This window comes from Sphaerulina musiva (genome assembly GCF_000320565.1).
Source record: "Sphaerulina musiva SO2202 unplaced genomic scaffold SEPMUscaffold_11, whole genome shotgun sequence".
Classification (NCBI taxonomy): Eukaryota; Fungi; Ascomycota; class Dothideomycetes; order Mycosphaerellales; family Mycosphaerellaceae; genus Sphaerulina; species Sphaerulina musiva.
In genome coordinates this window covers 1,107,053-1,133,721 of record NW_016017393.1, presented here as the reverse complement: position 1 = coordinate 1,133,721, position 26,669 = coordinate 1,107,053, and the positions used below count along the sequence as shown (strand labels likewise).

General features: G+C 52.0%; 12 protein-coding genes across 12 annotated transcripts; 8 read left to right on the top strand and 4 right to left on the bottom strand.

The window, feature by feature from the left end:
* The first annotated feature begins 288 nt into the window (after window positions 1-288).
* Window positions 289-3,702, top strand: SEPMUDRAFT_93468 (uncharacterized protein). Its single transcript, XM_016910617.1, has 2 exons — window positions 289-869; window positions 930-3,702. Exons 1-2 carry the CDS (start codon window positions 685-687, stop codon window positions 3,274-3,276), a joined length of 2,532 nt encoding a protein of 843 aa, XP_016757167.1. The 5' UTR covers window positions 289-684; the 3' UTR covers window positions 3,277-3,702.
* Window positions 3,703-4,180: 478 nt separating this feature from the next.
* SEPMUDRAFT_151896 (uncharacterized protein) lies at window positions 4,181-5,089 on the bottom strand. Its single transcript, XM_016907111.1, has one exon. It carries the CDS (start codon window positions 5,060-5,062, stop codon window positions 4,571-4,573), a length of 492 nt encoding a protein of 163 aa, XP_016757166.1. The 5' UTR covers window positions 5,063-5,089; the 3' UTR covers window positions 4,181-4,570.
* A 413-nt stretch (window positions 5,090-5,502) lies between these two features.
* Window positions 5,503-7,377, top strand: SEPMUDRAFT_151895 (glycoside hydrolase family 18 protein). The gene is made up of 3 exons (XM_016907110.1): window positions 5,503-5,921; window positions 5,972-6,682; window positions 6,965-7,377. The coding sequence occupies exons 1-3, from the start codon at window positions 5,754-5,756 to the stop codon at window positions 7,292-7,294; spliced, it is 1,209 nt and encodes a 402-aa protein (XP_016757165.1). The 5' UTR covers window positions 5,503-5,753; the 3' UTR covers window positions 7,295-7,377.
* A 252-nt stretch (window positions 7,378-7,629) lies between these two features.
* On the top strand, window positions 7,630-9,375 carry SEPMUDRAFT_151894 (uncharacterized protein). Its single transcript, XM_016907109.1, has one exon. The coding sequence runs from the start codon at window positions 7,889-7,891 to the stop codon at window positions 9,164-9,166; it is 1,278 nt and encodes a 425-aa protein (XP_016757164.1). The 5' UTR covers window positions 7,630-7,888; the 3' UTR covers window positions 9,167-9,375.
* A 1,360-nt stretch (window positions 9,376-10,735) lies between these two features.
* SEPMUDRAFT_151893 (uncharacterized protein) lies at window positions 10,736-13,144 on the top strand. Its single transcript, XM_016907108.1, has 2 exons — window positions 10,736-11,149; window positions 11,196-13,144. The coding sequence occupies exons 1-2, from the start codon at window positions 10,983-10,985 to the stop codon at window positions 12,997-12,999; spliced, it is 1,971 nt and encodes a 656-aa protein (XP_016757163.1). The 5' UTR covers window positions 10,736-10,982; the 3' UTR covers window positions 13,000-13,144.
* A 173-nt stretch (window positions 13,145-13,317) lies between these two features.
* On the top strand, window positions 13,318-14,667 carry SEPMUDRAFT_13287 (uncharacterized protein; the record flags this gene model as incomplete). The annotated part of the gene is made up of 1 exon (XM_016902519.1): window positions 13,318-14,667. A coding segment is annotated over one exon (1,350 nt), but the record flags the coding sequence as incomplete, so codon positions are not given.
* Window positions 14,668-15,505: 838 nt separating this feature from the next.
* On the top strand, window positions 15,506-15,778 carry SEPMUDRAFT_120926 (uncharacterized protein; the record flags this gene model as incomplete). Its single annotated transcript, XM_016901646.1, has 2 exons — window positions 15,506-15,556; window positions 15,647-15,778. 2 exons carry the CDS (start codon window positions 15,506-15,508, stop codon window positions 15,776-15,778), a joined length of 183 nt encoding a protein of 60 aa, XP_016757161.1.
* Window positions 15,779-15,938: 160 nt separating this feature from the next.
* SEPMUDRAFT_166646 (uncharacterized protein) lies at window positions 15,939-17,027 on the bottom strand (the record flags this gene model as incomplete). The annotated part of the gene is made up of 2 exons (XM_016908247.1): window positions 15,939-16,960; window positions 17,008-17,027. 2 exons carry the CDS (start codon window positions 17,025-17,027, stop codon window positions 16,093-16,095), a joined length of 888 nt encoding a protein of 295 aa, XP_016757160.1. The 3' UTR covers window positions 15,939-16,092.
* A 266-nt stretch (window positions 17,028-17,293) lies between these two features.
* SEPMUDRAFT_151892 (uncharacterized protein) lies at window positions 17,294-17,775 on the bottom strand. The gene has a single exon (XM_016907107.1). It carries the CDS (start codon window positions 17,769-17,771, stop codon window positions 17,610-17,612), a length of 162 nt encoding a protein of 53 aa, XP_016757159.1. The 5' UTR covers window positions 17,772-17,775; the 3' UTR covers window positions 17,294-17,609.
* Window positions 17,776-17,808: 33 nt separating this feature from the next.
* SEPMUDRAFT_93452 (putative cysteine protease atg4) lies at window positions 17,809-19,707 on the bottom strand. The gene is made up of 2 exons (XM_016910616.1): window positions 18,793-19,707; window positions 17,809-18,744 (listed from the first exon to the last, which is right to left on the bottom strand). The coding sequence occupies exons 1-2, from the start codon at window positions 19,518-19,520 to the stop codon at window positions 18,129-18,131; spliced, it is 1,344 nt and encodes a 447-aa protein (XP_016757158.1). The 5' UTR covers window positions 19,521-19,707; the 3' UTR covers window positions 17,809-18,128.
* A 350-nt stretch (window positions 19,708-20,057) lies between these two features.
* Window positions 20,058-23,213, top strand: SEPMUDRAFT_151890 (uncharacterized protein). Its single transcript, XM_016907106.1, has 2 exons — window positions 20,058-20,361; window positions 20,419-23,213. Exons 1-2 carry the CDS (start codon window positions 20,250-20,252, stop codon window positions 23,100-23,102), a joined length of 2,796 nt encoding a protein of 931 aa, XP_016757157.1. The 5' UTR covers window positions 20,058-20,249; the 3' UTR covers window positions 23,103-23,213.
* An 824-nt stretch (window positions 23,214-24,037) lies between these two features.
* Window positions 24,038-26,400, top strand: SEPMUDRAFT_151889 (uncharacterized protein). The gene is made up of 2 exons (XM_016907105.1): window positions 24,038-25,766; window positions 25,851-26,400. Exons 1-2 carry the CDS (start codon window positions 24,312-24,314, stop codon window positions 26,130-26,132), a joined length of 1,737 nt encoding a protein of 578 aa, XP_016757156.1. The 5' UTR covers window positions 24,038-24,311; the 3' UTR covers window positions 26,133-26,400.
* The last annotated feature ends 269 nt before the right edge of the window (window positions 26,401-26,669 follow it).

Sequence of the window (26,669 nt, the reverse complement as noted above, 5' to 3'; positions counted from 1 at the left end):
GACGAGAAGCTTGGAAGAATGAAAAGACGTCGGGAGGTGGGAGGTGAGAATGGAAGCTCTTTGCACGCAGTCGCAATTGCATTCTCAAATGGAAGGTACGGGCAGCGCGGCCGCGGGAATGCCCGACACTTTTGCAGTCCAAGCTCGATCATCACGTGATACCCATTCAGCAAGGAGATGCAGTCTCATCGGTGGAGTGTGATAATACAATAGCCAGCCTCTACTCGATTGTGCGCTGCGTGTGCTTATGTGCGTTGTCTCTTCATCCCATCGTGTTCAAAACGCCCTGAGTTACCGCTTCTGTTGGGTCGACAGCCAGGCCGTCCCCAGCATTTCTCGCTAGAATCACACACCCGGAGCAACTCACCACATCCTCCGAGCTTCTAGTCTACATGTACTAGTTCTAGTATCGCTGGAGACACGGACCGACGTGTCTACCTTACGTATCCCGACGACACCTGTACTATACTATACTGCACCCAATTGGCGCATGATTGGACGACGACGAGAGCGGAGCCATACCACCACGAAATCTCATTGTGCGACGAGAGGGGTCGGGAAAGAGCAGAGTGGAAATCGTGCTTTGGTTTGCGGTGGGTGGAAGAAAGAATCACCAGACGTGATCCCTCACCAGACGCGCCCACGCGACCCTAGCTCTCTCGAGCACCTCGACGCGTGCGCAACATGGCCACTCTCACGAACGGCGATGCTGCCGCACCTGCGCCCATGCACACCGCCGACACCATCACCGCCGACCTGAACACGACCAAACGGAAGCGCGAGGATGAGCAGTCATCTTCAGACGACGCAGACACTTCCGCATCACAGCTCAAGTGCATACAAAAGGATATTTTGGAAGTTCTCACAAGGTCCGCGCACCCCAGATCGTGAACAATACGCAGGCAGGCATATGTACTAACGGTAGACAGACATGACTCCGAGCCCTCCTTCTTGCAGCACGCCGTGCTATCCACTGAGCCATCCAACAAAAAGGCCAAGCTGTCCGAGCCAGCGAGCGATCGGTACAGCATAGCTAGCAGACTGGCAGCCTCCAGCTATGCATCCCTTCAGGACTTACGCAAAGATGCAGGCACTGTTAGCGACGACCTTGTGACTGCTATAAGGACCAAGGCCAGGGAACGAGCAAACTTTACAGCCGGCCGTCCCACTGTGGAGGAGCTGAAGCAGATCAACAAGATCCAGTCTCTGGAGACCCTGGTCCAGGAGATTGTGGAGCGGGAGCGTGGCTGGGAGGAGCCAGGGCGACTGCAGATAGGCAAGGAAGAGAAGGATACTGTGAATGGCACTTGCAACCAGAAGGTGTCTTCTGGAAGCACTCGTGGTGGGACAGTGCTCACCCTGTTCGGCAATGCGCCTACGCCCAAGCAATTGTTCTCGTCTCAGCAGCATCCATCCGATCGCGATGCGCCTTTGATCAAAACCGAACTACCAGTGGAAGAGATGAGCCTACCGAATGGCATATCTACGACGAAGATAGCATCTGTGTTCCCTGATGAGGTTAAGAAAGGGCCCACTTTCGAACAGGCATTTGCACCACCCTACAGTCTCGCTGCTCTGCAACCGCCCAAATCGCACAAGCGTGCGGTCGCTCGGGATCACTCAATAACGTGGGAATTCAAAGATCCAACACAGCGCAATAAGCGTGGAGGCTATACCGTCCAGCCTTTGTCTACTGCGACGTGGCTTGACTATGGCGGTGTTGACGATTCGACGGCAGTCTCAACGCGAGAGAGACGAAAACAGCGCGATCGAGCTCTCAGTTCTAGTGACGGCACCGCTCGGAAAGACACCTTGGAGACTTCAGTGGAGATCTTGAAGAGACAGGAAGAGGCTCTTTTCCGGAAGGCGTACTCGAGTTTTGCCCCTCCCAAAGATAGTTCGAATGCCATTGTGCCCGAAGAGCTGAAGAACATGGTCTGGTGGCAGAAAGTCGGCGAGAAGCGATACTACAGCGCCTTCGCAATTGATCCTGCGCTACTGAACGACCCTGTCCAGCCACAGGTGCCAGACTGGGGGCCCACCCCTGATCTTCGGGAAGATGAGTTCAGTCAAGTTTTAGAAGATCTTGACCAACTAGAAAAGATGGAGACTGAGGCCCCTATCAAACCGAACAAGGATAAAACGGACGTCGAGCAAGTGCTGCGAGAAGTTTCTGAGCTCCTGGAAACACTGGCATCTCATCAACGTATTCGCAACGCTTCTTTACATCTCTCGACGACAGCATCGCGCACTCCGATCAGCCCAGGTCCTGCTGGCTCAACGCAAAGTGGCAAACCTGACGAACCTTCTGAACAAGAGACTGCAACATATCACACTCTTCGTCGCGAACTCGCGTACCTACTACTGAAACTGCCACCATATGCAATTGCCAAGCTCGATGGTGATCAATTGGCAGACCTAGGCGTCAAGACTCTTGTTGCATACGAAATTGCAGACGTGAGAGGAGTCATGGAAGAAGACCAAGTCGCGAGACAAGCGAAGCTTGCGGCTATGGCCACTGCCAATAGCATTGCTAGCCTGGCTCGCCCCAGCTCATCGGCAGCGTCACAACGTTACAATCACACCCCACAAGGAACACCAGCCATTGGAGCTCTGGCACATACCCGATATGGCACTTCATACAACGCCAGAACACCGTCGGTTGCAACACCTACGTTCCAAAGACAGCAAAGCAACCCTTCAACATTCGGTACAGCTCCTAATGTCAGACCATCGTACAGCGTTCAACCACAGCAGTTTACGCGACCAGGTGCACCACAGCCGGGCTATGGCAATACCGTGAACCAGCAGTATTACGGCCAGCGGAACCTGCCGCAGCAGTCAAATGGAGGCTATAGCAGTTATGCACAGCAGTATCAGGCAACGGCGCAAAATCAATCCACGCCTCTGCAAAATCAGGCATATGCGCGGACACTGAGTGTAGGCAATTTCCAGACCAACAACACGCCACCGCAACAGATCTTCAATCGCAACGCGTCGCCCGCAAAGCCCAGCTACCCACCACAGCAAGCTGGTGCCCAGCGACCGATGTACCCAGCGCCGCAGCAACCACAACAACAACAGCAGCAGCAGCAGCAGCAGCAGCCAGGATCAGGTCGAGCCACTCCTGTCAGCTACCCAAGCAATCCGCACACTCCAGTCAATGGCTACGCGCCGCCGCCACCTCGGCCCATCCAAGAACTTGCACCGAGACCGACGAGCACGACGCCTCAGCCGCCTCAGCATAATGGTCCCACGCAGCCTCCGCCGCATTAGCTTTTGGCGAGAAAAAAAAAGCCGTAGATGGACTGCTGTGCTACTAACGAGCGTGAACGAGGGGCATGTTCAAAAGTCACTCAAGCATGCCTCGTGGGGCAGGAGAGACGGCTTCCTGCGAGCACGGGGTCAGAAACATGTTGGACGAATAGGAGACGGCGGCGAGCAGGTCAAACTCTCGGGGCCTCTGTTGTATTAGTAGTTATGCCGGCTGATGGTCGAGACCATAATACGAATGGCGGCTTGCCTGCCTGCCTTGTGTGACACACATCTCAATATGTCTTTCATTGTATCGTTCGCTGGTTGAATCTTATCATTTCTGGGACCATGGCATGATGGGTATTCCAGCCCACCTTATGGACCCGACGTTTTTCTTACCGAGATTTTTCCCTTCATCCATAAGACTTCTTTCCCATTTCTTCCGATAACAAACAAACACCATCCAAGGTAGCACTCAATTCCATTGCCTGTGGTTTTTTTTTTTTCCTCTGAAAGATTTTGTGTTGGCCTTAATCAATACACGTATGTACCTACTCCCGGCACGACTTGTGTTGTCCACATGGACAAACATTCGGTTCTATTACAGACCCAAAACAAAATCCGGGCAGGTACCAACTAGCCAGGGTGGATACTGCCCAACCTGAGAGTCCAGGTATCGTAGTCATTTCTATGGGTATACGAAAAAGAGACTTGGAGGGAGATTTTTTGGGCTTATGCATCGGACGTTCTCTCGGTCTTGCCAGAGGAAAGTGTAGGCGACGTCGGCATTTTGCGCTTTTTTTGGGGGTCTAGGTACGATGTGATTGATGAAATGTTGAGAAGGGCGTTCAATAGTGGGACTTGCTTGGATGATGTTGAGTAGATGAATTCTATTCGAAGCGCAACTAGAGAGATTTGTTGTGTGACTGTTTGGTATGTCTCGGGGTCGTTCACAGCAACTCTCACTGAAAATTTTTCACCTGGCCATTGCGACGTGAGAGACCGATGCCTCGGAGAGCAAGTAATTCCAAGCAGACATGCCCTATCCATTTCTCCTGACCGGAGTCCCAGAAGCATCAGTCATCAAGAATGGTGGTGACTTCCACGTAGGGCATGGAATGATGGGCTCGCTATGCGAACGTGCCTCTGAAGTATACGAATATACGAAAATGAGCAGAACGACTCTTTGCCCATGGGGGATGAGTAGTTATACCGATAAAGCTCGAAGCTCGGGAATATAACACTTATTAGTGGAAATTGGTGGGTGCTGTCAAAGTCTGCGGATATAGAAGAGGTCCCTTGAGCTCCCCCTGCCTCAGAGTACTCCGGTGGTCGACTCAATGGCATACAATTTCCACTGCCCATCATCCTTCCGGAAACGATGGATCGCCATGAATGGTCGAATCATTCCTGGTGGATGGCCGTGAGCCTCGAAACTGAGAAATACGCGTGCCCAATGACCACCAATAATTTCCGTATTGAGATCAGTAATGACCATTCTGTACTCCGGATCTTCCACGAATGTCCTCTTGAGACGATCGAGCGTCTCTTGCAAGGTCGAACTCTCGCACAGCCAGGGCGGAGTGGCGAGATGCACGAAATCTGCTGTGCAATGCGAAGTGAAGGCTGAATCGTCCACTAGAATTTGACGGCTGTTGACGGCATCTGCTTGTGCTCGGACAATATTCTCCAAGTGGGTTGCAGTCTCTTTTTTCAATGCGGAATTTGCAGTCTCGGATGTCGCTTTCACTTCAGAGTCGAGCGCCGGGGCACCATTTTTGAGTTCCTTCATGGGCCCAGGAGGCATACAGGCACTGAGAGACGGGCAATGCTGCTGTCGACAACGGGAGAGTACAGGTACCTGAAGAGGTAGAGGTACATGTATGCACCTTGAGCGGCTCGGGTGAGGAAGAGGCGGCGGAGACGGACTCGGCCCGTTCCTTGAGGCACGCGTGGCGCGTGGCGCGTGCAGTCTCATCTCAGTTTCAAGGTGATGGTCAGTACAAATAACAAGACCTCCGACATCATCTTCCATCTGAACTGCGAAGCAAACAACGTGCATCTGGAGCGTCGACTGTAGCACCACGATACCACCTTAAAATCGAGCTGACTCATTCCTTCACAAATCACTCCAAGCTCAAAACGACTCTTCACCTCAACGCTCATGGGACTGTGTTTCTCATCGGCGGACAAAGCAGTACGACTCCCTCCAGGCAACACCATTTTCGCCAACTCACATTGCACGAGCATCTTTACATATTGCACCGAAACCTCAGCTTCAACGATGCTGTATATCTTGCGCCACCAAAAAGACTCTGCTTGGCTGCCGACGCGCCAGCGTCATCCACTTACCTCCTAGCACTGCCTTGATTTGTGCACTTGCCGCTGATCTTCAGGCATCAGCCACCGTGGCTCCAGCTTCACTTCTTGCACTTCTTACCTACCCTTTACATTGACATTGACGATAGACACAGGACACTCTCGAGACTAGAGACGCCATGGCACAGCACCCAGGATATCGCAGTGTGGCTTACTTCGTCAATTGGGCAATCTATGGCAGGAATCATCAGCCTCAGGACATCCCAGCGGAGAAGCTCACCCATGTTCTGTACGCATTTGCCAACATCAGACCGGAAACTGGGGAGGTCTACCTGACTGATTCATGGGTGGGTGTTGAACAGCAGCATTTGCAACAGGTCCATACTGATACTCGCAGGCGGACACGGACAAACATTATCCTACTGACAGCTGGAATGACACTGGGACGAATGTCTACGGCTGCATTAAGCAGTTGTATCTCCTCAAGAAACGCAATCGCAATCTCAAAGTACTACTCAGCATTGGAGGCTGGACATACTCGAGCAACTTCGCACAACCTGCGTCCACTGAATCTGGACGTCGCACATTTGCCCAGAGCTCGGTCAAACTGCTCAAAGACCTCGGTCTGGACGGGTTAGACGTGGACTGGGAGTACCCAAAGAACGACGGCGAAGCGGCAGATTTCGTGGAATTGCTGAAAGCAACACGCGAAGAACTCGAGCGCTACTCTGCCACACTACCAAATCGACCGCATTTCCTGCTAACTATTGCATCGCCTGCAGGCGAGTCTAATAGCCGATGGCTGAAAATCCGCGAGATGGACAAGTATCTCGACTTTTGGAACATGATGGCTTACGACTTCGCCGGCTCCTGGGACCCGACTGCTGGACATCAAGCCAACGTCTTCCCCTCGCAGCAGAATCCACAATGCACACCCTTCAGCACAGATAACGCTATACGCTGGTATACGAATGCAGGTGTGCCACCACATAAAATCGTCCTAGGCATGCCATTGTACGGACGTGCGTTCCAGAACACGAACGGACCTGGATGCGCATTCAATGGCGTTGGAGAAGGCAGCTGGGAGAATGGCGTATGGGACTACAAGGTAAGCGTGATATGCTTCATGCCGATGATGACACTACCATGATGATAAAGAGCAAACACCAAGCCCACCATCTCGTCGGAGCGGAGTGACATAACCCCAAAGCCCCCCAGCTGCGGTGGTTTTGCACCTCGTCTCTGTGAGGCAACAAATGGAGGCAATGGGCGGGACTTCAAAAATCCAAAATAACTTGATCTAATCTGAGCCTCGCATTTGACGCTCCTCACCAAGAAGAGTTTGACACTTATGACAGCAAGAAGCATGCACTAACATCAGCACGTCCAGGTTCTTCCACCTCCAGGTGCACAGGTTCACCACGATCCCCAAGCTATAGCATCTTGGTCCTACAATCCCGCAACTCGAACAATGGTTTCTTATGACACGCCTCAAGTCGCAGCTCAGAAGGTACAATACATCAAAAACACTGGACTGGGCGGAGGGATGTGGTGGGAAACAAGCGGTGACGTTCCCGCATCGCAGGGCGAAAGCTTGATCAATGTGGTAGTGCAAGGATTAGGTGGATTCCAAGGCAAGCACATGGAGAATACGGCCAATGTCCTCGAATACCCCGAGTCAAAGTATGATAACCTGAAGGCCGGGATGCCAGGTGAGTGAACGTAGCCTATGTAGGTAGGAAGGAGAGTGTAGCTCTGCCATAGGGAAGTGATGCTAGATTGATTTATACGACCGAAACTTTCAGAACAATATAAGTTCAATTGAATTCAGCCTGTAGCACCAAGTTCAGGGGCGCCTTGATAAACATCGAGGTGTTTTGGTGGTACAAGAGAGTCCTGAGAAGTTGAGTTGGGACAGGTTGGTACAGAAGGAGGGCTAAGCTGGATGAAAGTTTAAGCACCTCGCGCTCAATACGTTGGGCCTCACCTCGTGACCCAAGCAACAACACTCCCCACAGTAATGTAGTCTTGCAGTACCTCCTAGCAAACAATGTCACTCGACGCACTGGCACTCTAGTCTGGTTCCCGTGCTACCATGAATACGACTTGCAACCCACGAACAGTCGCGACACGACGAAGGCCACCTTGCGGGACGCGTCGTCGCTGAGGCCAATGCTCGCAAATTGGGAGTCCCAGCAACCGGACCAGCTTTTGACGCGTGCGTCTGTCTATGAGGCAGGACCATAGCAAAATTCTCCTCCAACTCTGATTACATCTTTGCAGCCAACCAAGCGAGCGGTCGCGCGTAGGGAAAATGATTCTTCTGGGTGCATCGAACGGCATGTCTGACGGCGGACATGCGAACGGCGTGGCCATGGAGGATCATCAAGAGCAGCGGCAGGCCGAAGACAAGCGGGAGACAAATGAGGAGATCGTTGGGGAACGTCCCAAGAAACGCGTCAAGCTTTCTGGTCGCGATTATGCCGCTTTCGCGTCTCGAGAAATGGACGACATTGAAACAGCGCTGGAAGTCGACCACATGATACTGGACTATCTTCTCTACCAGGCCATTAGTGCTTGTCTCGATAGAAACAACGTGAGCATATGTCTTGCTCAGGCTGATCAGTTCTTGCGCCTCTTCCAAGGTCGTTACCCAGCATACCGACCAGATCAGGAGTTGCACTTTCGACAACTACTCTTGCAGCTTGTGACGCTCGTCACGCAACGCTACGTACGATGCCCTGCCACACCGGCGAAGTCCTCCCTGCAGTCTCTACGCGACAGCAATCAAACACGAGCACGAACATGGATTGGCGATGCCTCACGTCTTCCGACAGTGGATGCTAACACCAAACCATTTGATAGCGCCCTTCCTGTTACAGCAGAAGAATTGGAAGAAAATCGCGCACACGTGCTGAGAAGTATCGATATTCCACCGGAAGATCATGTCTACGAAGACGCATTCTACGGCACCAGCGAGTGCGTTAGTCTTCTCGACCTCCTCCCTCTTTTCATGCGCATCTCTGGCGCCTGTTACACTATGTTCTCGTGTCCGCCCACCGACACTTGGATGCGCCTAGCAGCTGCTTGGATGTTGCAAGCTTGTCTTGAGCAATATCTCATTTGGGGCGCCAGTGGCTCGGACGCGATTGACGAAGCTTTTGCGTGGGGACCCAAGCGACCTGAGGATGTTCAAGAGGAGGGTGAGGAGATGACGGGCGAAGCGCCAAAAATACATGACAGGAGGCGAGACGAAAACCCTTTCTGCTTAGACATGGACGGTGAAGATGCAGAGCTATGGAAGGACATCAGAACTCGCGCTTTGGAGACCATACTATCAGCCGAAGATCAGTATTGGAAAGATCTTGTTTCCCATTTGGCTGCTGTCTCGGAAAGACATCCATTGGCCAAGACTGACAAGGAAATTGTTTGTTTTCTGAAGAGCCTGGCAGAGTGCATTCCTGAGCCGGTACTTGTGCAGCTGCAGAAGGGGCAACTTCGAGGGATGTCCAAAGAAGAAACGTCAGCATTCATCAGGCAATGTGGGATTGATATTGCAGAGCTATTTGCCAGCGTGGATGCGCATGGATGAATACAGACGACGACAACACGGCAGCAGACCTGTCCGCGGTGGTGTGGTGGACCATGCTCTTTGCCCAACGTTGAATAACAATGCAGTGATACCCGAAGAGTAGACATCAGCGTGAGTGGCAAAGATGACCTTATTATAGAGGTTGTACGCCTGACTGCCATCGTTTCGTCCACCACTGTACAGGAGCTGCTCGTAGTTGTGACGAGATGCGGAGGCTCTGCAGCTGTCACCTTCCTGTATCTACGTAGATTCGAATCGAATGATCCAGGCAGTGACTGCAGGTTGCCACGCATCCAGCCGCTGGCAATGCCGGTAGCAACGTTGTATGTGTATATGCTGCTAAGCGATGAACATGTGCTATGCAACCAGAGAACCAGTCTCGCGCGTCGGTCTACCTCCTCGAACCAGCGACGACGTCGTTATTACAATTGATTTGACGCATACCAATATGTACCTACCCAGGTAGGAAGAAGCCATGAGAAGCCGCAATCTCGCATGCGTGCCCACTCACTCCAAGCTTACGCGAGGATGACAAGCGCTGCAGACCATAATAACAGGATGGATGATAGCAGGATTGATCCTTCATGTCCGTTCGCTGTCAGCTCATATCTGCGCGTGCACGCTATGGCACGGCGTCCAGCCTCTTCCAATTCTTTCGAGTCTTGAAATGATGATGATGATGATGGCGGGGTGGCTCCGCTCTTCTCTCACCGCATGTGTGTGCTCTCGGCAAGTCCTTCCGGCTGTTTCGCGAGGTGAGGTGGGATGGTGCTTGGCGTTAGTCTTGAAGCGGGCAACGCTTCCGTTTGCTTCCTCGCTCCCCATTCCTGATTCAAACGTCGTGGGAGGCAGCCAGCATCACAGAATACGCAATCAGAGGCTCAGACTTTCCACCAGGACCACCACAGGCCAGGTCTGAAGTGCCGCAAGCCAAGGCCCGGTGTTCAGTATAGCACTGGGGTATATCATGGGTGTTCTGCAAACGCAGAAAGTGAACTTCAACCACGGCGACTGGGATCGAGCAGCGGTTATGCATACAATGGGCCGTGCCGACCACTCGCGATGCTTCCGCCATCAAGCTCCAAGCAACGAGGACGTGGCAGCTTCTGATGGGCGCCTGTACCGAGATCTATTTCTCTCCTGGCCAGTAGGCTGATATGGCTCACCGCACTAGGAAGCAAATACTTCCCCCGTCCAAGCCTACCACGAGCTGCGAATTGTCCTCCCAACGCCCGAGCTCTCTTCCCAGTGGAACCACGGACGTTGCAACCAATTGCCTAGAGGTAGGTCAGGTATGCTTTCGACCTTCAACTGCACTTGCAAGTTGTTGCGTGGTCCGAACTGATTCGGTTCGCGACTGCGTGACCGACTCGTGCCGATGTGGCCGCCCAGTGAGCACATTAGACCCGCCAATGAAGCCTACACCGACCAGCAGGGCAGCGAATAACACTGGGAGGTCTGTCTCACGAGCCACGGCAAGTCTTGTATGGGGGCCTCTTGCTAGCTTTTCCGGGGCATGTCTCATTGTTGGGCATCTTCTGACCATTTCCTGCTTCGTTCACGTCTTACCAGCTTCTGTACCTTCGTATTCTTCTACTTCAACCAGTTCTTCACTCTTAACGAGGAACCGCTGTCTTCGCCCCGCAGCATCGACATCCTTCTCCGCCAGTATTCTTTACACCTACGAACTACCTACCCATTGCATCTGTATCGCACCTAGGTGCTATCTCCTTCTGGTTCTCTACTGTCGTTCAGCATTAATCTTGTACATTCACCGCCATTCTTACCCTAACTTCTGCACTCCTACGTGTATACCATGCCTGTATCACATCTGGGCCTTACAGTAACTCACATTCCAAGCGCAACTTCGTTCTATCTGGCTGCTCTTCAACCTCTTGGCTATCGCTTCATTGGACACCAGGGAAACTCCATAGGCCTAGGCGTCGATTCTGCAGACTTCTTCATCACACAGGCGCACATTAAGTGAGTTGGTCACACCTCGAGAGACGACACAGCTGATGAGGAACAGCACACGACCTTCTCCAAACCACATTGCATTCTTAGCCGAGAACAGAAACGTGGTGCGAGACTGCTATAGTGCAGCATTACATGCTGGTGGTCGTCCGAGCGGCGCTCCAAACTATCGTAATGAGGATTGCACTTGTTTCAATGCTGCGGTCGAAGACCATGACGGCAATACGATAGAGTTCATTTTCCGCCAGCCACATACTGCAGGAGCTGGCTGTGGTGAGGCAGCGCCGGCTGAGAATGATCACGTCCAAAAATGGCGAGAGGGCGTTGAGGACGAAGATGTCGAAGAGGATGCACATTCCGTCGCAAAATCAATGGGCTCCAAAGCATCTACCGCAAAGTCTCGACTGCAAACTGCAATGAGCCTTGCCAAGTCGACGTCGCAATCCGTCAAGTCTGGAGCGCCACCGCAGGGCGTATCAGGTGGTACTACGACGCCTTCAAGTTCGGGCTTCTCATCGAAAGCAATCCTTGGGACTGCACTGGGTGCTGCAGCAGGTGCTGCGCTCATGTTCGCCCTGACCCGTGAAGAGGCAAAGAATGCAAAAGAGGAGGCTGACCATCTCGCCTTCATGTCATCACGATCAACACCCCGATCAATGCCCCCGATGCACGAAAGCCAACCAACACCGCCACCACCTCGAGCAGAGACGATGCCACCATCACTTCCAGCTCTATCACAGGCACCCAAGTCTGAGTTCAAAGATAGTCGAAGGCTTCACCACAATTACAGCACCACAGAATCTGCATACAGTCGCCCGGTCCCGCGCTCAACTCAGGCGATGCGCATGATCCAGGAAACTGGCCACAACGACGATGGTGAAATTTACGAAAACCTCCCTCGCTATACACACCTCCGACCGCATCCCACACGAAGTCATACTGTCGATGGTTCGACAGAGTACCTTCCAGAATATATTCCGGCCAAGTCTAATGCCGGTAGCCGCATCAAGCGAGCAAGCACGTTGCCAATAGACGATGAGGTCGACCGACCAGACTATTACCTGGAAGCGCCGAAAAGTACGGTCTCGAAGCACAGCAGTCGCCATGGTAGCGATAGAGATGACCACAAATCTTCAGTCTCGAAGCACAGCAGCCGCCATGGTAGCGACAAGGATGACCACAAATCTTCAGTCTCTCATCGTTCTCGCGCCAGTGTGGAGGATGCAGAGAGGCTCAAGCGTCATGATAGTGGCATCAGCGTGCACTCCTCCCGTTCGCACCGAGATCGAGGCAGTGAAGCCGGCACAAGATCGTCGGCAAGCACTATTCGACCCTCTCGCCGAGCTTCCGATTCCATCCCATTCCCGCCACCACCCATTGGTAATCACGCTCCATCTCACGCAAGCAGAGCTGGTAGCTCGTGCTACCATCCTGCGGCCATCTCCCTACCTCCTTCAGCCGCTTCTTCGAGCAGAGAGGATCCTGACGTGGAAGTCAAGCCTTCGAAAAGTCGAAGAAGCAAATCCCCTCCACCAGTCCCAGCAAAGCCATACATTCACGAGCGCGACTCCGTGCTCCAGAGCTGGGAAAATTTCGAAGCTGAGGATTCTGATGGATTGGGGGATGTCAAGACTGTGCTTCCAGAGGACAGCATATCGTGTGTGGATCTGAGTAGGCCAAGAAGGCATCGAAGAAGTCACCATCACTCTAGTAAGCACTCGAGTAGTGGAAGACACAGCAGAAGTGGAAGAAGTGAAGCTGCTAGTGAGAGGACTGTTCGACCGGCTGAGAAGGAGAGAAAGGGAAGTCTGCTTGGTATTCCGATTAGGAGCAAGGATGGAAGGTTTAGTTTTGTCTGAGACTTTGTTGCTGGGATCAGTGCTCTATTCTATTCCAGAGTGATATACCGGCGCAGAGACGACGGCCTGCTTGCTGTTTTCATGGGAGGTGATCTCTGAGCATATGCGCCAAGACCTCAATCAAATGCTTCCATCAAAATTTGACGTCGCTATCTCCTAGTTCTAGCTCTGACATGACTCCACCTTCGATTTTCCTTTCGGAACTCCTTCGCAACATCATCATCGTGTCTGCACAGCTGAATCACACTGAGTGGCCGGCCTACAGACAGATGCCCGTGACACCAGGCGATGCTTGACCCTTCTAATGCTCATGGCCTGCGACCAGTGCAGACGGCGAACCCGTCAGATACGATTTGGTCAATAGTTTCCGAGGATGATTTTCGACAGCATCTCGTCGCTCTGGAGAAGCGAACCAATGCTGTGCCCATTGACGTGATGACTGAAAGGGTGAAAGGCACCTATAAGACTGCAACGAGCAGTGAGACCCTGCCACTTGTGGTTGAGAAGCAAGTGGCAGACGATCTCGCTTACATCGCGGCCGTATCAGAAGGAGCCCAAAGCGTTGCAGCAGTATGTCTCGAGCAGCATATCAGCCTCGCAAGTGGTAACGAGTGCGAACGCTTTCTGAATGCCAAAATCGCCGGCATGGACATCGTGGATGACGCTGTCAAGAACATGTTGGGCGATATTGCTGAAGTGCTACAGGTCGTTGCCCGAAGCACAAGCACGGATGAAGATCGCCAACACAGTACATCCGTCCCGGTCATATTCAACATCATCATTCAGCAGCATACACAAAAGATCTTGGGCCGTTTGCGATCGAAGAAATGGACGAAACCGACGTATCTGGATCGAACGCATAAGAAGTCACTCTGGCAGGACTTTGCTAATGTGATTCATCGGGTTCAACACATCTATCCCAAGAAGTCGGAGCGGAGAGTGAGGGAGTCGACGGTAGCGCAACTCACAGAGCTAGCCAAAATCTATGAAGACTTCGAGACCACCGATACAGAGACCTCGAATGCTTTACAGCAGCTAGTACAAGCGACCTACAGATCTTGCAGATTACCTGAAATGAGCGCTTATGCCCTCAAGCTCGAGCAATCCAGCTCAACTCCGCAAATCGGGGCCGCACTCAAGACTTTGCGTCAACTCGAGAAAATCGGGGCATACTGGAGAATAGCTCAAGATCTGGTAGCCGCTGCATCCCAATACTCTGCAGTATTTCATCGTATCCACTTCGAATACGTGCCTCCATATGCCAGCGTACCCACAGACATCACATACGAGAGCTGGGCCGGCAAATGTCACGTTCACGCAGAAGTCCAACTCGTCGTCGAGATTGCTCTACAAGCTCAAACTCATCTCCCAACAAGCAGCGGCGAAGGGATAAGGAAGATTCCGCCGAGAACAATCGGCACGAGCAAATATCTCTGCTATCTCTGTCATCTCTTCCTGCACTATCACGGCGGTTTCACACTCCTCCCCACTCATGGCCGATTGTACGATCAATGGACGGTGCCGGATTTGAAGGAATATGATTTCGCTTCGAGACGGAAATTGGCGAGTGTCCTGCGGGATATGGATGCGCATGTGAGGAGACGGATTGAGGAGTTGCCGGGAGTGGTGTGGAGGGCGGAACCGATGACGAGTCGACAGAATTTGTTGGGATGGGAAGAAGAAGAGGAGGAGGAGGGGAAGAATGATGAGGTGGATCATAATAATAAGAGTTTGGAAGAAGGATTTGGGAAGTTGGAGGTAGTGGAGTGAGATTTGCAAGCAGAATATTGGGGCCTGTTATCAAAGGAAAAAAAACAGGCGGCTGCAAGACTGCCGTGTAATCTGTTTGCGATAGACTTATTCAACGCTTCTGAAGCTTCTACATCTTTTCGTCCATCCTTTTCTCTTTTTCCTCGTCGATACTCGATACATATATCTGTTGCACAACTATTCAACCCGTAGCCGGATTACCTATTTGAGTAAGGTAACTACATAACCCTCACCTTCTCTCCCAGATTTTCAATATATGTATGTAAGTATGTACTGGACTGGTCACTGCACGTAGTAGCGAGACCATCTCCCCAACAGACACACATTGTTTTCCTCATACTTCTCGTTACGACCATCCAGATAGATACCTTAGTGGTTGAGCTGCAAGACCCCATTTAAAATTCGTTGTTATCCAACATCTCATATAGAACGATAACAAGGCAAGCTTTGAGGACCCATCTTTTTCATCAGAGCAGGCCTGTCTGTACAACCCTCAACTCAACGTGGATCGAATCGATGTACATGTACTATATACAATTTGACGGGGACGGTAGCGGCAGCAGGATATGTATGTGTGAAGGATAAGATAAGATAGGTAGGATGATATTTAAATAGCAGAGCATCAGAGTTCATATATAAAAACTTGGTTCCTCAACTCAGAGTGATAGAACATCAGCGAAAAACACAAACAAGAACATCAAACACGAACATCAATTGAGAAATTATTTTCCTGAAGATGTCAGGCCAAATGACCAAAGGAGATGCTTCGCGCATCCAAAGCGGAAATGTAAGTTACCTATGTACCTTACGTTGATCTTCTTCAGCTTCTTCTCCTTCTTCATTATCTCAGCTTCTCCAACTAACACAATCAAACCAGGCCAAGTCCGGAAACGACTCTGGCTTTGCTGCGCGTGCGCAGTCCGCAGCAGACCGGAGCGCGAATACTGCTGCTAGCAAAGGCAGCAATGGAGGAAACGGCGGTAACAGTGGAGGAGCTAAGAAGGGTTGAAGCGGAAGGATTGATCTTTGGTGACTGATTGGTTAGTTGGTTGGAAGATGCTGGGAGAAGAGAAGCAGTAGATGATGGGGTGATGCGGTTTATCAGATTATACTCACACTCATTTGTATATCGATTCAAGAGCTGCTCGATAGTCTGGACAGATTCGCGAGCAGTTTTGGCTAGACATTAAATTTTTTCCATGTCCTATCGATGCCTGCAAGGTCCTCCTCGTAGCTGCGTTGGCTTCCTCATTTCTCTCGATTGAAGCAGCAAGACTACCTACGAATCAAGTGATTCCCACACCGACCTCGCCTTCTCGTCCTTCAGTCTAGGCTTGGCAACAACATCTCGATGAGATCCACAGACGAACTATTTTCAGCCTTGAGCGTCTCCTGAAAGACACTATTGCTTTTGATCTGCTCGAGATGACAACAAACATATCTCATCAGGAGCTCGCGAAGATCATCCATTGTATATGTACGCTCTGGGGTATGTTGGTAGGCATACTGCAGCAGGAGTGCAATATCTGTAGTTCTTTCCGCGAATAGCGTGAAATTGACGAGAGATTGGTGTAGCTTTTGCAGTGACAGCACACGGAGTCTTTCGATATCGTATGTGTCTGCAAACACATACAAGCGAGCGTGGGAGAGGAAGACGTCGGTGTAGTCCTCACAGGCTTCTCTGTTGACTCGGGCGCCATATTGGGGTGGTTTTGGTTCTTGGGCTGGAGTGTTCCAGGATAGCTCCTTAAACGCCTTCAACATTTCCTGGCGACGCATTGAGCGTGGTGCCATTATTAAATTCTTCTTGACTCCTTTTCCACGTTTTGCCTTCCAGCGGGAACTTTCTATGTCTAGGTCCCAGAAGTTTTGGACGACTTCACAAACTTCATGCTCGACTTCACCAACTTCATGCTCGACTTTACCGTCTTCATGCTGTATCGAAGAAGCGTCTAGCACGACCACATGCTCAGCAGCCGGATAGTCTCCAGTGTAGCAGTACTCTACAAAGCGAGCAAAGGTATCCACATCGACTTCTTCGATACAGGCGAATCCATCGCGAGCTTCTTTCATTTTGCCATGGATAAGTGTCTCCAAGGACTTCGACTGCTGGGTGACAATCGCGGGATGAACGAAGAATTCGACAGCGGCATCGCCTATGAGAAATCGGAATGGTTTCGCAGTCGCGATCCTACAGCAGATCAGTGAGTGCTCGTGTTCAAATGCAACTCAACGCACTCTTTGTATGAGACTGTCATGGTATCGGTGAGAGTGACAAGCAGCTGATGTGACTTGATCGATGTGATGTTGAGTTCTGCTTGGTAAAGGCAGGACGATGTTTGCTGGAGGCACCCAACAATGCAGCATGCAAACACCATAGAGCTTCGGAAGATTCCGAAAATGACTGACGCGTTCGACGACAAGGATTAATGCGGATAATGCATCGACTGGTACTTGCGGGGTAGCTCCAAGGAGTCGAAATGGTAGACCATGGAATGGACACGATGATAATGAACTAATAATGATCATCCATGAGGGCGCATACCAGAGGCTTCATTGGCGGCCAGGGCAGGTCCGAAACCTCTTTTCGCTTATGCAATACAGCTCCGAAACGCTGCTACAAGTGCAAGACGCCAATGGGGCTTTGACGGCAATATGAACAACATGAAGGCCAATAGCGAGTTCATGTCTCTGGCAAAGGTTTATGCGCCAGTGCGAGACCTCGTGGAAAAGTGCACCCCTTCGTGCTGTGGAGTATCCATAGAAAATTTTCGCTCCCCCTCTCCCCCTCTCCCACTCTCTCTCCCTCTCTTTCTCTCATTGGTGTGCCCCTAGCTCTTTCAGGTACAAGGCTTGCCAGCCGCAATAGCCATCATTTTTCTTGAAGACAGCTCATCTCCAACCTTCCACGCTTCCGGTCTGATGGGAGAGGTGCGGAAGGACTCTCTGACACCGAAGTCATCGTACAAATGCGCACAAAAGGCGTTGGGTGGATTAGACATGCTCAGGAATGTCGTTCGAAAACTGCGTATTGGTAGGTAAGGTAGGAGGTAAGGTCTGTACGAAGTAGAGAATCTAGGAGACAATCGTCATACGCCGCCAAGACGACATCGTGTCATTTTCGCGTTCACGCGATTGTGCTACCCAGCCTAGGAGGTACCCGCAGGCATCATTTACTTCGGGTATCTATGGCTGAGTCTAAGCCGAGAACTGCATCTCCAGTATGCGCCATGCCCATCCGCATTATCATGCAAAAACGCTCAGTATGCTCAGTTCTGAAGAGCCACCGGAGCGCCAAATATCCTCTCATTTCACGTTACCATCATTTCCCATGCAATAAACCCCGACACATGATGCATTCATATCTTCTCGCCTTCGTCATCGTCATCCTCGTCTAGAGTCTCGTCCATCGTTTCCACTTCGTCGATTGCGCCAGCTCGCTCATTGCCTGTAGAGTACTTGGGCTCTGTCTCGTGAATGTGGATGATGGCTTTGCCTGGCATTTCTAGTACCGCTTTCCGCCATTCCTCGAATTCTTCTTGAGAACGAACGAGGAAGCCAAGGAGCATCGAAGGATCCATCTCTGACAGCGGGAGCTTTCGGATTCGTCGAGTATGGCACGTCTCAATGTCTTCGGCTGAGGGCTGCGGCGACAACATATGTCGTGTGGTATGCGGGTCGAGATAGAAGAACGAATCGCCCTGGTGCCCAAGAAAATAATGGCTGCTGCTCGGTCGTCCGCCCGCGATGCCAACGCTTTGTGGGAGCTCCAATGCCGCCTTCAGCGCTACATGGTATGCCGACGTGACTTTTTCGATGCCCAACCTGATGCCGAGAACTATGAGTGTAGGCTGGAACTTGTCATCGGCGTCTTTCTGGGTCGCTGTCTCGATCAGTGCATCGGCATACACATCACTGTCGTTTGGTCGTGCATATACTCGCAAGCCAGCTCCATGGTACTTGTCTGTGAGCGCTCTGTAGCACGTTAGCTATAGCCATACTTAATCGCCCTCCAAGACTCACCGTAAACATCTGGCGGTAGCATTCGGTCCAAACCACTCGCCAGGATATGTGCCGCAGGCCTGAGCACCATGCTCTACAAATTTATGGATCGAGAAGGGCGCCTCGGGTGTATCGGCAAAGAGCGACAGGATATTCTTGTGCTCCTCCTGCTTCTGGCCCTTGCGCCAATCTCTTCCCAGCCTGTGCAAGAGGATTGTGTTCGCCAGTAGAGACTGCCCACTCCTGATCATGCATCCCCAGCCAGTATCAGAGGTGAAGCCTTGTTGGTTCGTCAGACTGCGGAGTTTAGTGGTGAATGACATTTTGGAGCCAGCAGCGGGATCTGTTGATTTGGCTATGGGAGGGAAGCCATCCCGATACGTGATCCATATACGCGACTCAAAGTCATCTATGAAGTCGGAAGGCCAACCCAGGTCTTCCTCGTCCATAGACTTGCTGAGCTGCACTTGGTCGAAGCTCTTGACCAACTCATCGTCGTTATCTACACTCTTCCCATCTGTTTTCTCGTTGCTCTTGGTCACAACAGCACTGTCGGCATGAGATACATCTGAGTGTGCTGAAGGCGAAGTACCGGGCAAAGCACCGGTAGACGACGCCAGCTGTGTGGGTTGATAATCCGACTTGTAGGATCGTCCCAAGCACCAGATGGGCGCTGTGTCGTCGTTTCTGGCCGGCCGATCGAAGATGTAGTCGACTGCCCGCTTGGAGAAGCGGGCGAACTCGTTCATGGCCGCTGTTACAGTGGAGTCGATCAGTCGAGCGAAGGGAGAGGCAGCGTGAGGCAGCGAGCGGCACTCTCAGGGAGTCTAGGTAGGTATGCAGTCGTGCTCACGCGCTCCGTGAGCTAAGATCGGAGGCGGAGCATGTGACTGGTGACTGATGAGACAGCGGGGCTCATATACTGCTTGCTGCACACAAAGGGAGGAGACGGGGAGGGAGGAGAGTCGTTGTAGGTAGGAGTACAGTACCACTGCAGCTATTCACAAAGCAGGTCGGTTGGTGCAGAGTCACAAGATGGTGGATGGTGCGTGCCAGCCGTGCCTGGTGGTAGATCCGTCCGTCATGCGAGGCTCAGGCAAGCGGCTGATCCCCGATAAAGGCGACAGGACAGGGAGTCAGTCAGGGACCAATCCGACCAATGTTCCCGCCTTGTGCCTGTGCGCCGCGCTTGTGCAAGCAAGATCCACATGCAAATGCAGTCATCACCGATGAATAGCTTAATGAGAAACAACCACCACCACCACCACCACCACCACTACCACCATCTCCTCCTCCTCCTTCTCAACCGAGATGACAGCACAATGAGAGAGACACATCGAGCGCGCTCCATCTCTCGACATTCTTCCATCTGCACTCCTTCCAACCATCTTCACGCGCGGTCAAGCTACATCGCCTAGCTCAGACGCCCTCCGCCGATTGCCACACGCCACAGCGATTCCCCAGCGGGGCTCGAAAAGATGGGTAAGAAAGGAAAGGCTCAAGGTCGAGCTGGCAAAAAGCAGAAAGCGAAGAGCGGCGGGCATAGCACGCCCCGACACAACTTCTCTCAATATGACGAGAGCGACTGGGGTTGGTGTTGCCATAGATTTGCATCGTTCCTCATGTCCACATGCTAATTCATGGCAGACGACGATAATCGCGTCAAGTTCAAAGGGTTCAGTGGCGCAAAGAAGCCCTCGGGTTCTGCAAACCCTCAGAGCTCCAACGCCAAATTCCGGCATCAAGCCATTGCCTTTGTCAGCGCCGGTGTGCCGCAATCAGCAGTTGAGGAACGACACCAGCAACTTCAAGGACCGTCCACAGGTAGCAAAGTAGCACCCGAGAACGACGACAGCGAAAACGACGACAACGATGACGACGACGATTTCGACATTGACGACAGCACCATACAAACCAATATCCACTTAGAGGCGGACATTGAGAGCACAGAAGACGGTGTGGCAAAGATGGCCATTGACAGGTCTGAAGTTATGGATATGGACATAGAAACCGTTACGACCAGCACAGATACGAGAATCATTATTGATGACGAGCCCCAGCAAGAACCTGCGCCAGAGCTGCAGTTCGTGGTCGACACTGTTGGTGACGAGAGCCTAGTGACAACCGCAACCTCATCCAGGTTGAGAGGGAAGCGACCTGTTCGCGAGCCATCGCCTGCACGATCAGAGTCTAGTGAGGAGGCTGTTGTGTTCAAAGGCCGTAGCAAGGCCACCGTGATCGACGATCCATTCTCGGCACCCCCACGACAGACACTGACTGCTACACCCACTGCTCGAGTGCCTCGCCCCAGCCCACATCCACTCGACGACCTTGAAAAAGAGCTAAACAATGGCACCGTACCTTCGAAATCTTCACATGCGCCGAATACAAGCACGAACTCGCAGGTTGAGGCCTGGGGTTGGGGCTCTATGCCTTCGAAGTATGACCTGGACATGAAGTCAGACGCCCCGTGGGAACCCGCGACAGGTCCGCCCTATTGGAGAAAGCAAAAGAGCAAGCCACGACCGGACCTCAACCCTCCTCAAGCTGGACGAGAAGCATACGGCAGCACTTCAGCGAAGCGATCGAAAGATACGTTCGCTGAGGCACAGTCAAGCAAGCCAGTAACAAGCGCAGTCGATAACATCGCATCACTGCAATCTGAATGGAGAACGGCGCTGCGCGAAAAGAAGGCGTCGAAGAAAGAGGGGCAAATGGCGAAAAGAAATGGTGGCGTGCAGGCTGAGGACTTCGAAAATGGGAAAGCAAAGGAAAACGCCGTTAGGAGACAAGGGGAGTCTAGTAAGAGCGCTTCGAGACCTGATCGCCGGGGTAAGCGTGGCAGGAAAGCGGACAATCGTTCGCTGCGGACACTCATAACCGATGACGATGACGGAGCCAACGAAGAAGCTGCATACGACGACTACATGGAGAACCTGATAGCTCAGATGGACGACCAGGCTGGCGACCCGAGCGAGGAGATGTTTCTCGCCGGTCTGAAGGCGACGGCGACGCTGAATCGTCCTTCACTCGTGGTTGATGGCCGTGTGATTCCGGACGATGAGCTGTTGACGCATGTGCAGGGCAACGACGACGATGAGAGCAATGATGATCATAATGATGAATGGGAGAGTGTCGACGATGATAATAGTAACAGCGACGGAATGTCTTCGATAAACCCCGACATGGACGAATTGTCTTCGGATGGTCTGGAGTCCGAGCTGGCGTACAATGAGCAAGAGATGTGGGAAGATGAGGAAGACATCAGACAACGTCGGCGAGATCAAATGACTGATGAGGAGCTTGCGCGGCTACTTTCGAAGCAACAAGAATTTGGTATGCATGGAGACGAGCTCATGATTGATGACGGAGGAATGTACGGTTCGGACGATGGTGTTGGTGATGTAAAAGCCGCGCGCAGGGGTTTGTCCAATCTCACAAATCTGGCATACGGTCAAGCACCGAACAGGAACCGCATGCGGAGGCGTGGGCGTGACAAGAAGAACAACTTTGTCGATGCGTCTCTGCTTGCGGATACTGTTGAACAGTATGGTGAAAATGGTTTCGATGTCATGGACTTCGAGCGGCCGTCGTTGCGACCTCTCAAAAAGGGTCGTAAGGGTAAAGTTCCGCCAGAGCTGGACGCCATATCCGACGATGGGCTGAGGGAGGTGTTGTCTGAGCAGTGGAACAAAGATCGATCGAAGAAGGCCCAGAAGAAGCTCGAACGGGAGGAGCTTCGCCGCGAAGGCTTACTTGGCTCCTCTGGTAAAAAAGGCAGGGCTCATCTGGGCACCAAGTACCCACTGGGGATGAGCATGCGAGATGTACACGACGAGCTCCGAGAGTTCTTGCAAGATGAAGATCTCGAGCAGCGAGCTTTCCCGCCCATGGACAAGAAAGATCGCGCGGCGCTCCACAACATCTGCAATGCTCTCAATCTCAGCTCTCGATCTCAGGGAGTGGGTAAGAACCGCTTCCCTGTCCTGTCGAAGACTGCAAGAACCGCAGAGTATTCTGAAGAGGTGTTCGTCAAGGTCGTCTCGGCTTCTTCGAGGGGTTTCCTGTCCAACCGTGGAGCGGCGAAGAAATTCAGTAAGCAGATCAGCAAAGGTCCAGGAAGGGGTGGTGGCTTTAACAAGGATGCCGTCACTGTGCGCAATGGAGAGATCGTGGGTGGGTCGGCGCCTGCAATCAGCCATACCAGTTTCGGCGCGAAGCTCATGGGGAAGTATGGGTGGTCGAGTGGTATGGGTCTAGGCAAGGCAAACGAAGGGCGAACAGTGCCTGTAGAGCAGATTATGAGGACCGGAACTGCCGGACTTGGATGACGAAGTCATTGTCTGATTGCATCTGTACAGCTTGGGACGGCACAATGGTGATGCCCACAGTGCACAGCAACTTGACAGCAAAAGCAGCCAGTGTATAGATTTTTAGACCGTTTAGCATACTTCTCCTTTTCTATTCCGATGACTTCTGGCGTATATGCATGGTCCCGAATGCCGTGCGGACACAGCGCAGCCAAGGGTCTCGGTGCCTTGATTCCAATGTCTTAGGGTTAGCTTAGGGTTACGGTCGACGACGAGGTCGTCCATTATATACTCCAGTTCGCCAATAAGTCTTTGTGTCGATGGAATAATATTATGGAAATAATTCGACGTGGTTTGAATATCGTAAATGCCGTTTTGAGACCTCGATGGCGATGTTTTGGATTTAACGATATTTTGAAAATGCTCCATATTTGGGATTGTGCATACACTACTGACTAAGAAGTAGGTCATAGTCTGGATGAAAGGTGGTAAATTATGAGATAGGATATGTTGGAATAGAAATATTGGGCTAATACAAACTACCTGATCCTAGGAAGAGTCGTTTACTAAGAAGCTATTCTGATCGATTGATCATTCACAAGGTAAAGGTTGAGGCGTCGAGGATTCGATGCCGATGTCAGCGGACCCAGCTCCGGCCTAGAATGAACAGACGCAAACCATAACAGTGGACACTCCGAGACAATCGTCAGTCGACATGCACGCTCAGTCTAACCACCAGTGCCCACTACATGCGCAGTTCATTGACAATATGGTCCATCGCAGCACTCGAGGCCCGCAGAGCACGCCTGTAATCGAAAGCCCATATTCACCAAATTCATGCCGATCGGTATAGGCGATGTGATTGCTCGCCATGCCTCCTGGAATCCAGGGACGAAGCGACTAGATCGCCCATCTCCTGCTCCCATCTAGAAACACGACTAATATGCCCTCACTCCACGTATCCACGAAACTGTCGAGATACACTGCAGTCCCCGCCATCGAGCGCTGGAGGCGTACATTACATGTATCTGCACGATCTGCGCCCGTGGTGACATCACCCTACGCTGTGGATGGAGCTTGTCCCAGTTTCCTGGCAGCATGGCGCGCACGAAGAGCCACGAGGTGGGTTTCTCTTATAATGTCTCCGCATGTGTCAGTCCGTCTTCCCTGTATAGGGTCTGCTGCTCCAGTTACAGGTATCGTTGTATATGAGAAGGGAAGTCCGACGGAATGGTCAACAAGCTACAGAAACGCAACCCATCGACCGAACGAGTGCCCACAGACGGGAGCGACACCGACACCATGCAGGCCAAGAGAGAGAGGAGCCGCCTCAGTGGGATATTTGGCAGGAAAAAGGACAAGACTTCTTCAAGTCCACAGTCTACGAATGCTTCGTCGGATCTGTTAGCGCCAAGTAGCACGACTGCCACGAACCCGTCTGCAGACCTGACGGCACCGAATACCAACACGAGTGCCAACTACGAAACTGGCAATAGCTCCAGTACGGTACCGACCGCTGTGTCGCCCATGAGCGGGCCTGTACACGATTCCGCATATGCCAGTAGCGATGCTCCATCCAACTCGCGATCAGAGAAGTCGAACAACATCGTACCCCTCCACAATGAGGGGCAAATCGAGGGCGTGAACAAAGATCGAAACTTGGCTGTGAATAAGACCACTGGAGCTGTGCTGGATGAGGATACGGGAGAAGTAGTCTCCACTGTGACGACCACAACTACCACGACGACTACCACCACACTCGTGCGCGGAAAGGATGGAAAGAAAGAGATCAAGACAGAAGTCAACACCCTGCCTGCCGGATCCTCTACCACTGCTGCGGCCGCACCACCGTCAGAACGAAGTGGGAGTAGACCACGAGAAGCCAGTGTGGTATCAGAGATGCCAGCGAATCCAGCACCCACACGATCAAGCACAGATGTGCCGCCTGCACTTCCATCCTCGACGACTGCCACTCGGGCGAACACCCCTCCCGCACCGACTCCTCTACAGATCTCAAAACAGAGCCTGCCCCCCATTGCTCCAAATCTGCCAACCAGGAGCCCGAAGCGGTTGTCACGAGAGTTCGATCGTCCACCTCTCGAGACTGTGGAGCCCTTGCCATCGAGTCCTGTCACTGGCGCTACCTCTGGAGTGACCCCCTCTCACCCAAGCAGACCGCTCGCTCCCTCTCCTGCGCCAGCTGCGCCAGCGAGTGCACCTCCTGCCCCTCCGTTCTTGCAAGATGCGCAAAGGCATAGTCCTAGCAGCGGATGGAAGGCATGGGCACAAGGTCAGCAGCAGAGTGGCACCCAAGGAGAAGCTCAACAAGGCACACCAGCGCCCTTTCCACCTCCTCCACGCTCTCCATCCGCCGCCCCATCGTATCCACACGGGCCAGAAGACTACCCCAACTACACCACTTCCTCATCAGCGGGGCCAGCCAATGCATCACATCTCGCACCCAATGCAGCAATGCTTCATCCTGCCGGAAACCCACATGATAGTTATGGCTACACTCCGGGCCCACCTTCGTCCTATGGCGGCCTCTCCACCATCGAAAGCATGTCCGAAGAATCCTCCATCGCGCCCAGCGCGAGTGCCAGCCAAGCACCATCTGCAGCTCCTTCCGCTGCCGCCACCACTTCCACACTGGGTAGTTTGCGAGCAGCGGCAAAAGGAATTCACGTAAGTCCTCTTTCTCTCTTTCCCCCTCTCTCCCTCTCCCTTTTCTTACAAACAACGACTTCAACTTCTTAATTTCTTTCACAGGGCGTCGGCGAAACTCTCCGAGGAACACTCAACAACGAAATCGACACGCGATTCCCTCGCAAAAACGCCGAAAAGGCGGCGATTGCAAATGCCAAGAATCAAGCTGCTCTCGAGCGTGGAAAAGGTGAAATGGCGGGTTTGCAACCTTGGGAGAATGTTTCGAGATTTGGTGGTGGTGGTGGTGGTGCAGATGGTTCTGGTGCTTCTGCTTCTTCTTCTTCTCTGGGAAGATGGGGTTGGAGAACAAGAGAACATAGTATTCCGAGAAAACCTGTACCGTGAAACATGAAAAGTACCTACGACGGTGGTGGTGGATGGGAGATAGGTATGGAAAGATGTTTTGGGTTTTGTTTCCTCTGTGATGATGATGATGATGATGATGATGATGATGATGGGACATGATGAAGGGACATGATCAAACGATAATAACTATCTACTCTACATGATCTGTATGTATGTACATGTACATGAAAAGAGAAACGAATTGGAGTATCAGGAAAGGTCCATCATGGGATGAAGATACAAGTGAAGATATTCAACCTCAAATTCAAACTGCACAGAAAACTTTCCTTACCTATACCTACCAGGTAAGATACATATATCCAACTCTTTCGACTTTTGCCAACCAAAGAAATAGAACCAAATCATTCATTCATTCTTTCACCAATTTTGACCAAGTTAGCATGCCATACATCTCTAAATGTCATTTCCCAGCTTACCTAATGCAAGTCAAATGTAAGATATATGGACACGTGTCACGTGCCAGCAGAGTTTTCCTCTCAGACTTTTTTCTTTGATGCCTCAGGCTCACACTAGCGC

Coding starts and splice junctions, on each gene's coding strand:
- SEPMUDRAFT_151890 (XM_016907106.1), top strand. CDS start 20,250: ATGGGTAAGAAAGGAAAGGCTCAAGGTCGAGCTGGCAAAAAGCAGAAA. Junction 20,362..20,418: donor ATATGACGAGAGCGACTGGG/GTTGGTGTTGCC, acceptor AATTCATGGCAG/ACGACGATAATCGCGTCAAG.
- SEPMUDRAFT_151894 (XM_016907109.1), top strand. CDS start 7,889: ATGATTCTTCTGGGTGCATCGAACGGCATGTCTGACGGCGGACATGCG.
- SEPMUDRAFT_151895 (XM_016907110.1), top strand. CDS start 5,754: ATGGCACAGCACCCAGGATATCGCAGTGTGGCTTACTTCGTCAATTGG. Junction 5,922..5,971: donor TCTACCTGACTGATTCATGG/GTGGGTGTTGAA, acceptor TGATACTCGCAG/GCGGACACGGACAAACATTA. Junction 6,683..6,964: donor ATGGCGTATGGGACTACAAG/GTAAGCGTGATA, acceptor CAGCACGTCCAG/GTTCTTCCACCTCCAGGTGC.
- SEPMUDRAFT_151896 (XM_016907111.1), bottom strand. CDS start 5,062: ATGCCTCCTGGGCCCATGAAGGAACTCAAAAATGGTGCCCCGGCGCTC.
- SEPMUDRAFT_93452 (XM_016910616.1), bottom strand. CDS start 19,520: ATGAACGAGTTCGCCCGCTTCTCCAAGCGGGCAGTCGACTACATCTTC. Junction 18,745..18,792: donor GCTACCGCCAGATGTTTACG/GTGAGTCTTGGA, acceptor AACGTGCTACAG/AGCGCTCACAGACAAGTACC.
- SEPMUDRAFT_151893 (XM_016907108.1), top strand. CDS start 10,983: ATGCCTGTATCACATCTGGGCCTTACAGTAACTCACATTCCAAGCGCA. Junction 11,150..11,195: donor ATCACACAGGCGCACATTAA/GTGAGTTGGTCA, acceptor GATGAGGAACAG/CACACGACCTTCTCCAAACC.
- SEPMUDRAFT_93468 (XM_016910617.1), top strand. CDS start 685: ATGGCCACTCTCACGAACGGCGATGCTGCCGCACCTGCGCCCATGCAC. Junction 870..929: donor ATTTTGGAAGTTCTCACAAG/GTCCGCGCACCC, acceptor AACGGTAGACAG/ACATGACTCCGAGCCCTCCT.
- SEPMUDRAFT_151889 (XM_016907105.1), top strand. CDS start 24,312: ATGGTCAACAAGCTACAGAAACGCAACCCATCGACCGAACGAGTGCCC. Junction 25,767..25,850: donor CAGCGGCAAAAGGAATTCAC/GTAAGTCCTCTT, acceptor TTTCTTTCACAG/GGCGTCGGCGAAACTCTCCG.
- SEPMUDRAFT_151892 (XM_016907107.1), bottom strand. CDS start 17,771: ATGTCTAATCCACCCAACGCCTTTTGTGCGCATTTGTACGATGACTTC.